The following is a 12,926-nucleotide window of genomic DNA, read 5'->3' as shown; positions in this document are numbered from 1 at the left end:
TCAATTTTTTCTCCACTTATTACTAAAGGGGTAAAAGAGACACGTACGTATTAATTAGTAATTTACTAATAGACGTGTCTCTTTTCTTCCATTAGTGTACTAGATTTTGTAAACAAGGTTAGCTATTTGTCTATTAGGTTCCCGCAGGCACCAGGCCGTTGCCAGCGAAAAGACTCCAAAGTTAAAGTAAATATAAGGGCTCTGCTTTCACTCTCTGACACATACTGGTATCGAGAGAGAGAGAGAGAGAGAGGGAGAGAGAAGAGAGAGAGAGAGAAGAGAGAGAGAGAGAGAGAGATTGAGAGAAATTCAAAGAGTATCTTTTTGGGTCCATACAGTGTGAGGTTCCTTTGAATTCACATGTGTAGAGCACATCAAAGCTTCATACAAAAACCTAGGTGTATGCATTGCAAAGATAATTTTAAACTGGTAGTGGTAACAACTGACAAGATGGAATGGCTTAGGGTACAGAGTACAGTAACTTGCAATGGGCCTGGTCTACATGATTCGCTACACCACCAAGATACGCATGTACCTGTCAAAATACTTCCTTAATGTCTAAGAAGTCCACAATCACAACACCAAAGAGAGTTCAACAAACCACGTGCAACCCAGATTCGGCTCAAACAAGTGATTAAATTAATTTCGCTCCAGACCCTGCGCCACGGGGGTGCCAGAGGGGGCCCACCACCCTCAGTTCCAATTTTTTTTTAATACAGTATATAAAAATGAGATGTGCCCCCCTCACCATTTTCAAATGCCCCCTCAGTCATTTCATCCTGGAGCCGAGCCTGTTTCACTCCTATGCCACTAATGTGGAACACCCTACCATCAGCCATTAAGAAATATGAATCCATAGACTCCTTCAAAACCGCTCTCAAAGAGCACCTACGACTGTCTCTCATAGAGGTTGAAATACCACATGATCCAAGAATTTGGTTACTGGGTGACGTTACGTTGATCAACACAAATTATAATAAAGAGTATTTTGTGTTACTCACCAGTACAGCTGCGAAGAAAATCATCTTGGTTAATTGGAAATCTGAAAACTCACCTTCACAGAGACACTGGCTAAATGAGCTTTCATCATACTGTACTCCTGAAAAGATACTGTACAATGTAAGGAGAAAGCCTGCTACTTTTGAAAAGATATGGGGTAGGTTCTTTGAGGTTCTACCGTCAATATCTCCTCTGGGTTGATTTTGTTTTAGTTTTATTTATATTGTTATTTTTATTTATTTATCCGAGTTGTTGTCAAGTGGTGTTGTGTACAATACAGAGTAATGAGAGCTGTGTTGTTTACCTTTCTGGGGTTGGGGTGGGCGGTGGGTGGGGGGGGTTTGTTTTTGCTGTTTTTTGTCTTTTTCTTGTTTAAAAAAAAAAAAAGGAAATCATGATTCTGTAATTCATTGTTTTGAATAATGATGATGTCTGCATTATCAATAAATAAACCTTTAAAAAAAGAGCACCTACGGACGGATGCAATTCAAAACTGGCCCCTGTAAAAAAGTCCCGGCCCCCACCCCATTTTAGTTTTTCTTCCCCATACTGTAGCCTACATGTGATGAATTGAAAATGGAGGGCCCAGATGTAAACAAGTCTTAGTGCTTTTATTGGTTCGTAGCAGTTTTTATATTGACTTGTGCTTTTGTTTGAAATGTACCCATTCTACATACTGTGAATAAAAAACAAATCATTCAATCGATCAATGCTATATTAATATTATTTTTGTCTGTTTTATCTTAAAGGTTACAGTTAGGCCTACTGTTCTGTGTTCTGGAATCATAGATCTACACAGTATAAGGGAGGTAGTTAGAATGGAGGGGCGACAAGAGAGTGTGGGCTGTTTTGAAGGGCTCAATCTTTAATTTGAAACTTCTCTCTATGTCTCTCTCTCTCAGCAGTCGCTTCTTGCTTTTGCTCCTATTTTAAAAGTGATGGGGTTGACCCTTGTGTGGGCAGCGGCAGGCGTCCCCCACTGACAAGCACACGCTTTATATATGTGCGTGTGTGGGCTGGATTCTGGTTAGGAGCAGAGAGAGAGAGCTGAAAGGGTGAAGTAGAAAGAAAATGAAAGGAAGAGAGGGAGAGATAATGGCTCTAGAAGACGGTGGTAACGTAAATCCCGCAACACCCTGCCTGCACACTGTGGAACTGAGTACTGACATGCAGAGTGACTCTGCATCTGTGAGCACACTCAAGCGTGCGATGGATTGAAAGTCCTGTTTGAAGCGGCACATACGTAACTTTAATCATATACGGGCCAAATCTCCCATGACGTGTCCACTTGGCTGATCTCATTCTGAAACTAGAAAAAGTGCCCTTCTGGGCACAGGTCTCCACCAGGAGGATAGGAGTGTGTGTGATGTTTGGCAAAATGTTTAGGAGTAATATAAACATGTTTTTTAGTTTTTTTGTTTTTTGCAACAATTGTCTTCATTTTGTTGAGGAAATGCAGAGCCAGATCACTAATAGCATCTCTGAGGACAGAATTCTGGATGAGCAGGACATGTGCAGCATTTTGTACAAAACGGGCCACTCCTGAAAACTTTGGAAGTCAATCTTAGCCAATCAGTGTAGAATCTGAGAAATCCAACAGACTCGTCTTGATCACATGACTACAGAGATCATGTGTACCGATTTGCGTGAGATTTGGATGAAATCTGTGCGACTAACATAAACAATGTGTTTTCCAGAAATCGGCCTCATGGTGGCGCTATAACCGGCAGATGTGGAGGAATGCAGGGAAAATGTTTTTCCATGGCCTCTAGGGAGTGCGCATACATAAGTTGTATACAGATCGATGCAGTCATAGGTAAAAACAGGAATTGCCCTGGTATAGCGCCACCGTGAGGCTAAAAATTAGTGGCATGTCGTCCTCGGCCTAGTGGAAATGTGGGTGTATAATTTCACGGAAATTGCTCACTGCGTTTGTGATTTGTGCCACTTTGTTCGAAACGGACCAATCATGTGAGCTTTGGAAGCCAATCTTAGCCAATCAGGATGAAAGATGGGAAATGGTGCAGATCCGTGTTGATCACATGACTATGGAGATAGTGTATATCGAATTGTGTGATGTATGGATAAAATGTGTACGAGTAATCTACAGAAATGTGTTTTGCCTAAATCGGCCTCATGGTGGCGCTATAACAGGTCGTTGAGGAATATTTGGGGCAGAGGTTCGTCGTTGGCATCCAGGGAGTGTGTGTGCAAAGATTGGCATGGATCGGGCCAACGGTGCCGGAGATTAGCTGGTAACAGACGGACGGAAGGAAGGACGGACGGACGGACACACACACGGTCGGACGGAGTGCAAAACATACTCTCTCCCCATGCCTTCGGCCTGGTGGAGACAATGAACATTCTTGCTAGAACATAGTGGGCGATATGACTTCACATCAATATCACCATTATTTCAAACGTTTGCCTCAATTACGATTAATGATGTTATTAAAACGGTAAATAGCATGATCTACAAGCGAGCAACGTGTCACAAAGTATAATACAATTATTTTGTGTTGAATCGTTGATATATATATAAAAAATAAATCAATTATATCAAAAATAACCTGCTTCTCAATTATTCGATTATAGTGTGTATAGTTTCAATGTACAGACTATTATTCAAATTAATGTATGAATTCCAATCTGGCTTCAGAACATCCCACTCCACTGACACATGCCTCCTCTATTTGAGCAACCACATCAAACATGAGGTGGATGCTGGCAAATACTGCAGCATGGTCAAGCTGGACCTCCAAAAGGCTTTTGACACCGTGAACCACTCCATACTGGTTAACAAGCTAAAAGCAAATGGTTTTGATAGCACATCAGTGAGCTGGGAGAGAACAGATGGTGGAGGTGAACGGAACACTGCCCCCCCCCCCCCAGCCCAGTGAGCTGTGGCGTTCCACAAGGAAGAATACTAGGGACTTTACTGTTCCTAATATATGTAAACGACATGACATCACATCAGCTTGTGACTGCAACTTGTTCCTGTTCACAGATGACTCAGCACAAATTCATTCTTCTTTCAGTAGCATGTGACGTGTCAAACTGGAGGGTTTTCATCATTCTGAATCCATTCCAAGCATTAGTTTTGCACAAAAAACACTTGGGCTAAAAACAGCCATAGCCGTCATCACAAATGTGATGAGGTCAGCACATTTGAGCACATTTGGGCAAGTACCTTAATGTCAACGAAGTCCACACCCACAACACCAGAGGGAGTTCAACAAACCATGTGCAACCCAGATTCGGCACAAACAAGGGACTAAATTAGTTTCGCTCCTATGCCACCAAAATGTGGAACGCCCTACCAACAGTCATTAAGATATGCGAATCCCTTGACTCCTTCAAAACCGCTCTCAAAGGGCACCTATACGGCTGCAATTCGAAACTGGTCCCCGTAAAATCTGAATCCCCCACCCACCTCCTTTTCCCCTCACTGTATATGCTTTTTTCCCTTTTTACCTCGTCTATGATAGGGGTTCTCAACCCGTGGGTGGCGCCCCTTTTTTTTGCAACTGAATGGCTGGAAAATGGAAATTAAGAGTTTTCATAGTACACAGCATGCATGCATAAACTTTGATGATTATATCTGGTTTCAGTATTTATTTATGATGTATTTTCGCTATTATTAAGGTTATGGTAGCGGTCAATTTGTATTGGGGGTGGGGAGGGGGGCGGGGCGGGGGTCGCGAGACACGGCCAAAGCATTTCCGGGGGTCCCCAGCCAAAAACGTTGAGAACCCCTGCTCTATGATGATTTCCTATTTTTTGGCTATATAGTAGTGTATATTTGTACGTCTCTAAATGTTATGATGAATTGAACATGGTGGACCCTATTGTAAACAAGTGTAATGCTTTATGGTGTGGTCCACAGTTAACAGTCTTGTATTGAGTTGTGCTTGAAATGTACTGTAATTCTCCAAAACTGTTTATAAATTCATCAATCAATCAATCAATCAATCAATCAATCAATCACTGGAAGAATGCTTTTATGCTGTCATTGACTTCTTCATAAGGCAGTCTTCTCCATACTACTGTTTCTTACGGTGCAGTACAGGGACACACATATACTGTATTCTCAACCTTTTAATTTAAAGGACCCCCAGTTGAATATGCATTAGGCCACAGACCCCCATTTGATATCATTTTTATTTCAGGGGCTCAGATCTACACTGTAAATCCCCAGTGTTCATTTATCTCAGATGGAACCAAATTAATTCAAACGGGTTCATTTGAATATCAATAAATATCAGTTTTAAATATCATATGTCATTTAGCTGGGGACGCCCCCAACACACCCCTGGGGGTCCCCGGACCCCACATTGAGGAGCAGTGCTGTACAGCAGTGGTTCTCAACCTGTTGAGGCCATGACCCCCCAAAATAATCCACCATGATAAGCACAAGGGAATGTAGGAGTTGACAGTTGAGGCATTCAATTTAGTTTGACCCGGTTCCACAGATAAATATTTTGAAGTTACCCTTTCGGTTGCTATGCTATGCTATTACGTGTTTCTCTCTCTGTCTCCCACTGTGTCACTGAGAAGTCATTATATTCTTCAGGACGTCTCGTGTATCGAGATAATACAAATACAATTGTTTTGAAGTCTGTTCTGAATAACCTATACTGACAACTTTCCAATTCAGACTGACTGATTTAAGAGCCTCTTTAAGTTTGTCTTCGATTGTTTATTCAGGCACATACTGATAGTGCCACTAAGCCAACCTTATTGCCACTAAGCCAACCTTATGCATTCATTTACTTTGTTATTTACTTTTACTAGAGTTTGTGGCACTACACAACCCACACACCTACGTTGCACCGCTGATCAGAACAATATTCTGTCTGAGTCAGTGTCGGGAGCTTTGTGAGAGCACCCGTTGTACCCGTCTGTCTGTGCCCCGTATGGTCTAATATTATCATGAGCATTAGTGAGGACTATGAAGATAAGTTTATGTTTGGTTTGTATGTATTGTCCTAGTCTTTTCTTTTTCATGTATGCTTATTTAAAAAATGGGTTTCAATATAATATGACTCTTTCATTTTGTTCTCTGTCATTTTGCAGGAAGTCCATGAAATCCTGAAGGAGTACGAGCTGAAGTACTGCTTCGTGGATCGCAACAAAGGCACAGGTAAACCCTAACTGCACCACACACACACACACACACACACACACACACACACACACACACACACACACACACACACACACAAACACAAACACAGTCAGACGGAAAGTTCCTTGGCCTACGTGTCTCTTTCCTGGGAAGTCGTAGATGGAGCCTATATATAGCTAGCTACAAAGTAGAGTGAGCCAAGCACCTGAAATGCAACACCTTTGGAAAGCACAGGGAACAGTAAACAAGTGAGATATCAAAGCACTATTACGGTGGAAGGGTGGTGATCACTCGGGAGGCAAAGGGCACCTCAGAGGGTTTCTGAGGACCTGTTTAAATTTACCCAACAATTCCTGTGTGGGGAAAATTCAAGCTGCACATCTCCTTTGTCTCTGTGTCCGACCTGCACTGCACTCTCTCATTCTGTCATACCTTTGGCTGCCACTATTATTCTTCAATTTAGTCTTTCTCTCTCTCTCTGTCTCTCTCGCTCTCATTTTCCCTCTATCGTTTAGTGACTCCTCTTTCCCCATCTCTCTCGACATAAACAGAGCATTGCTCATTGCATTTCAAAGACTTTAGCTGTGTTGACAGCTAGCATCTGGGCCGTTCATCATTAGTCTTGTGCATTTTGTTTGGAGTCCAATTTCCATGTTAATGTCTTCAAAGATGATCACTTCAGGAGGACTTAAAAGGTGATGTTCTCTCAAGATTCTGGTATGATAGAATGCTGCAGGAAAAGGAAGAGACATTTAACTAAGCATGTTTCTGCTGCTGTGTAAGGTTGTGAAGTTGAACCTCCCTATAGCTCTTGTAAACAGATGTTAGATTGAAGCTGATTGTTGAGGATTTGTCAGAAGAACTAACAGGGAACCACAACATTGCAAAAGAGCATTTTAACCACTTAAACCCTAAATACTTGTTGGCTGGGGTCCCCCACGGGTCTATACCTCCTGTTTGTCTTCACCGGTCTACAAGCTCTCCTCTATGTGCACACACCCAAGAACATATAACAACGCATCTCAGTGTGACGTGTTGTGAGCTTGTAGATCCAATATTTTCAGCTTTAGGCTTACGGTTAAAATGGCATAATTTTCTTTTCTTTTTTTTCGAATGGCATTCATCAAATCATCTTAAAATGTTGATGTCCAACAAGTATAGTAGAAATACAAACGTGTGTGTGTGTGTGTGTGTGTGTGTGTGTGTGTGTGTGTGTGTGTGTGTGTGTGTGTGTGTGTGTGTGTGTGTGTGTGTGTGTGTGTGTGTGTGTGTGTGTGTGTGTGTGTGTGCATGCATGCGTGCGTACGTGTGTGTGTGTATGTTGGGTCAGTAGGAAAGTCAGGAAATTAACTGGAGACTCGATTGGAGACACGATTTTTTGTGTTTTTATAGTGTGTGTATTATGTTTTAATGGTGTGTACAGTACGTGTGTTGTGTGTATTATATTTTAATGGTGTGTACAGAATGTGTGGTGAGTGTGTATTTGTGTGTCAGGAATTGTCTGCATGTCGGAATATTACTGACGGCTCCAATTAGAGGTGTAGAGGATTGATTCCAAGTCTTCTGGGATTGTCACCGTATATACTGCGTGCGTGCGTGCGTGCGTGCGTGCGTGCGTGCGTGCGAGCACGCGTGTGAAAGCCTAGATCCCCCATGTAGCTCCCTAGCTTGTCACATCCTTCAGGAACCCCCCTCAACGCCTATGTTAGAACACCGATCCCATAAGGTCAAACTTAAGGAATGTGCTGTTGCCATGAATTCACCCCTGTTTGTGTGTGTGTGTGTGTGTGTGTGTGTGTGTGTGTGTGTGTGTGTGTGTGTGTGTGTGTGTGTGTGTGTGTGTGTGTGTGTGTGTGTGTGTGTGTGCGCGCGCAAATGTTTTTGTGGCCTCACAAGCTATAGGATCAGTGTGTATGATGGCTGGAAAAGCTCTCAGACTAACCGTTTATACAATTTGACAATGGAATCATTCTCTCTCTTTCTCTCTCTCTCTCTCTCTCTCTCTTTCCTGCTCTGTCAGTCTCGCTCTCTTTATCACTCTGGTTTACAGTCAGTGTTGCTGACCTTGAATGAAATAACTCACTATCCTCCCTTTTCTCTCACTTAATTGGCCACATTCTCTCACTGTTTCAATCTTTCTGTCTGCCTTTTCTTAAACAACCTCAGTCTCATCCAGAACACTGAGGTAATCTTAGATCTGCCCGTCTGACCCCGGAAGTCTTAACACGACCCTTGCTACTGGTGACATTTAAGTGGACGTGTCCGCCAGGCTTCTCTCAGTTTGCTTAACAGCTGCTTGTTGGAGCAAGCACTGACCATGGCTCCTCCTGTCACTACGCTACGCCATTATAGCAAACAGTACACAAGCACAGCTTCTAGGGGGTTTTTGAGGGGCGTTAGCACCTTCAACGCATGGCTTTTGAAGATTACGTCATATGGCAGCCAAGTCTATGGGATTTTTAATGTTAATGTTAATGTTTTGAATGTTTGTTTAAAGCACTCACGATTTATATCGTTAGTGACACAGATTGTTAATGAAGTAAACATGGCAACCTAGAGGTGTGCATACAGTCGTGTAGGTGAGCTGTGTCATCTATAGTATCATCGCCTTTAATTTGGGGTGTCTACTCTGGTTGTGTGTTTCAGTTTGTTTTGGTATCTTCAGCACCCTCTGGTGGTTTTATTTGTGGACAGCCTGACATGCCTACAGATGAACTAACAGCATACTTATTACAATAGTTTTTCATCGCTTCGCGGTGCACCACAAGCAAATGATAAAGGGAACGGTTCCCTGGTGAGTGCAGCCATGTATAAATGTATAGACAATGCCGTGTTTCGGTGTCAAAGACGGAAGAGGGCGTCGGTTTGTTCAAAGATGCATTGGTTATTGTATCCAATAAGGCCTTATTGGCTCCCCCAGCGAAGTAGGAGGCTGTGAAGAACATACTTATTACCTGTTGTTACAACTCCTGTCTCTAAAGGTGCAACAGGAGGGGAGACCCATGAAACCATTAAAATAATCAAGTAATTTATCAAAATAAGGACATTAAAGCTGCTATATAAGCAATAATAAGCAAAAAATATATTTATTTTTTTATTTTTTTTATATTCAGACAGCCAGCAATGGGTAAAACGCTCCAAAACGCCCCGCAATCTGCATTCAAAGACTTTCCTAGAAACTTTGTCATTGGTCGATCTACTTCCTGATTGGTTAGTCATTTCGACCATGTTTTTTTCAACCAATGACAAAGCTTCTAGGAACATCTTTGAATGCAGATTGTGGCCCCTAGATGTGTCACAGAGACCAAACTTTTTTAGAGCATTTTACAAAAAAAAAGTCATTAAAATTTTGACATCATTTGCTTATAGCTACTTTAACTACCTAAAATGGATTATGTACATCATGTACAGCCTCAGTAGATTCAGAGGTATCGGTGAGTGTGTGGGCGTAGAATATGTTGTGTGTGTGGCTGGCAAGGTGTGAACTAAACAAATTGTGCAGCGGGGTGGAGAGAGGCCGCACTGGGACCTGGCAGCAGCCTTTGTGCTGAAGGATACGCACAGACTCAGGTGTACCGTGTACTGTCTACCTATGGTGACCAGACTGTTTGGCTGGGATCGTCCCGGTTTCAAGCTGGCCTTATATCCTTCAGGACAAATATCAACATTGACTACTAAATTGTTCCGGTTTTCACCACAATAAAAATAATAACACTAGTCTAGTTTTGATTGCTTGCATAGATGTTTATTATGTTCTGTTGGAAACTATGGGCTCCACTAAACCTTTTTTTTTTTTACTATTTTGCAAAACATTTTTGAATAGTTAAAATGGCCAGTCTACAAGCTCACAACGTGTCAATGTAGATGTAGGCTAGTTGAACTATTACAAAATGTTTTTCAAAATAGTAAAAAAGGCAAAGACGTTTAGGGATAAGGGGTTTAGTGGTGACGAAAATGGAGCCCGTAATGCACAATAGCAGTTTGGATAAAAAGCGCTATATAAATGCACCATTTACTATTTTCCATTTACACTGGAGCAGCTCGCACAGTTTAAGCCTTTTATTCAGTCATTTCTTGAATAACCCCCACCCACACGCACGCACGCACACACACACACACACACACACACACACACACACACACACACACACACACACACACACACACACACACACACACACACACACACACACACACACACACACACACACACACACACACACACACACCTCCAGAATAGCACAGAAAGCACTAACCGATTATATCACACACTGGTTGGTAATGAGAGAGATGGAGTAGGTAAAAGCGGAGGATGAGAGAGTTTCCTGGCGCCATCGATCCCACCTTGCACAATGCTAAAACATACTGAACACTTAGCAGGGAATTAGCTAGGAAACCTCTTTAGCCAGCCAGCCAGCCAGGGTCATCTATCTGTCTGTACTGGTCTGTCAGGAAAGGGCAAGGTCAGACTAATTTGTTTACATTTAAGTGAGGTGGGGGATGGCCAGAAGAGGGCTGGTGTTTATTATCAGACAATATTAGCTTGAAATGTCTGCCATATCTTGGATGTAGTAATGAATATTTTGGTACAGATTCCATATACAATACAATAAACTTTAGACCTGTTAGCACAAGTTATCCATTAGCACACACTAATTTACCAGCTTCCTCAGTAATTGGTCATGGCTGGCCCCAATCATTGACGTTGGCAGGTTGCTGTGGGACCTGTAGTCTAATAAGAATGGATCATAAAAATGACAACATTTCCTCAGGGAATGGAAGATAGACTTTGGGTGAGGAAGCATGTTTATAATTGGTGTAAAATGTACATGTATACACACGCACGCATGCATGCGTGCGCACACACGCACGCACACACGCACGCACGCACGCACGCACGCACACGCACACACACGATAATCTGTGTCTGGTCAATCTTCGTTTCATATAAGACCATAAGATTTTGTGCCCATGATCTGAGAGTCGTTCAGGAGCCTTTTGGCTAACTCCCAGCAAGCTGTCATGTGCCGTTTAGTGATGAATGGCTTCTGCCTGGCCACTTCAACCATGAAAGCTTGATTGGTGGAATGCTGCACTGATGGTTGCCCTGTCCTTCTGTAAGTGGCTCCCATCTCCACAAAGGAACTCTCAATCTCATTCCAGGGGTTGATACTAATGGCTGCCCGACTGCCCGTGGCAAGTAAATAAGATGTTGGGGCATGTGAAGTTTGCTTTCAGGTAGCCCGACGGGCAAGTGTGTTTGAATGAGGAAGCAACCGTCTTCATTCATGAAAGAACAAACAACAATTATACCGTTTTACAAGTAGCAGTTGCCCTCATTCAGACTTTCAAAGTGACTGTCATTTAACATTAAAGGTACTAGACCTGTACGTGCCCATCGGCTACCGGCCTACTTGAGAACGATGCAACTTGGGAACCTAATAATACCCGTTGTCAACTTGTCAGAGCACCTGTTTTAACTGTCTGTCTGTGTCTCACATGGAGATCTCTGTATCTGCCTGTGTCTGAAGAGGGCAAACTGACTGACTGTGAAAAGTGGACTGGTTAAGTAATCAATTGTCATGGCATGGCAATCAATTGGCTGAGGCAGAGGCTGGAAATTGCACAGGTGAGGGGACTTGGCCTCATTGGATTCAATTCAAGACTTTATTGCCATGTCAACAGAGTTGATTGGAATTTGTTTCAGTGCACTAAAAACAGACATACGAAAAGACATATTCACATCACGTATTTAGACAGTAGAACAAGATACAAAAGTACAAACATCATATGAGGGGGACCAATAAATAAGAAGAATGCAAAACGTTACAATTCATGTTGAATAAATAAATAGCAATTCATCGCTGTTCGTCGTATTACAAAGCAGCTTCACGCTGTAAAGTGCGAGTGAAAAGAGGGTCAGCATTCAGGAGGCCCACAGCCTCGGGATAAGTGCTATTCTTAAAGCGGGAGGTATTGCACTTTAGAGACCACAGTCTCTTACCTGAGGGCAGGGGTGCGAAAAGAGAGCAGGCAGGGTGGGAGGGGTCGGAAATCACCTTCTGCATCCTGCGCTTAGTGTGTATGGTGTAGATAGAGGAGACGGATGGGAGGTCGAGGCCAATGATTTTTGACGCTGTGCGTACCACCCAAATTTCCAGCTGTTTCCTCTCTAAGACGGTGGTGTTTCCATATCACACTGAGACTGAGAAGACGAGGACACTCTCCACAGTGGCTCTGTAGAAGTGAACCAACGCCTCCCCAGTCACACCGAACTTCTTTAAGAGGCGTAGGAAGTGAAGCCTCTGGTGGGCTTTACTCAAGATGTTACTAGTGTTAACTTCCCATTTCAGGGAGCAGCATATAGTGGTGCCAATTCATTTAAAACTGTCTCGACCCTTTCAACAGGCTGGTCATCGATAACCAGGGATGGGGGCATAATCTAATTTTTCCGGAAATTAAAGATAATTTCTTTGGTCTTAGCCAGGTTTAGAATAAGGTTATTCGAAGTGCACCAGTCTACGAGGGCTGCCACCTCGGCCCTGTAGGCTGATTCGTCACCATTTTTAATATAACCAACGACAGAGTCATGGTTTGAGAAATCATGTTGCCTATCTTTACCACTTGCTTCCGGTTTGACAGAAAGTCTAAAATCCAGAGACAAAGAGAGTGATTGATACCCATGGCCAAGAGTTTATCGAATAGTTTGATGGGCATAATTGTATTAAACGCAGAACTGAAATCAATAAATAAAACATCCCACCACCAAACATTAACAGAGGCAGACTTTCAGAAAATC

The 12,926-nt window shown here is 42.7% G+C and overlaps 1 protein-coding gene across 1 annotated transcript in view; it reads left to right on the top strand.

Moving 5' to 3' along the window:
- The window catches only part of raver2 (ribonucleoprotein, PTB-binding 2), a 107,928-nt gene that overhangs the window by 16,317 nt on the left and 78,685 nt on the right, over positions 1-12,926 (top strand). The window contains exon 2 of the mRNA XM_079504940.1: positions 6,076-6,142. Within this exon, the coding sequence (XP_079361066.1) occupies positions 6,076-6,142 (67 nt within the window). The remainder of the gene's footprint in view (positions 1-6,075; positions 6,143-12,926) is intronic.

This window comes from Electrona antarctica, assembly GCF_951216825.1.
Source record: "Electrona antarctica genome assembly, chromosome: 7".
Classification (NCBI taxonomy): domain Eukaryota; kingdom Metazoa; phylum Chordata; class Actinopteri; order Myctophiformes; family Myctophidae; genus Electrona; species Electrona antarctica.
The sequence above is the reverse complement of the archived record's forward strand: the minus strand, read 5'-3'. Positions and strand labels throughout refer to the sequence as shown.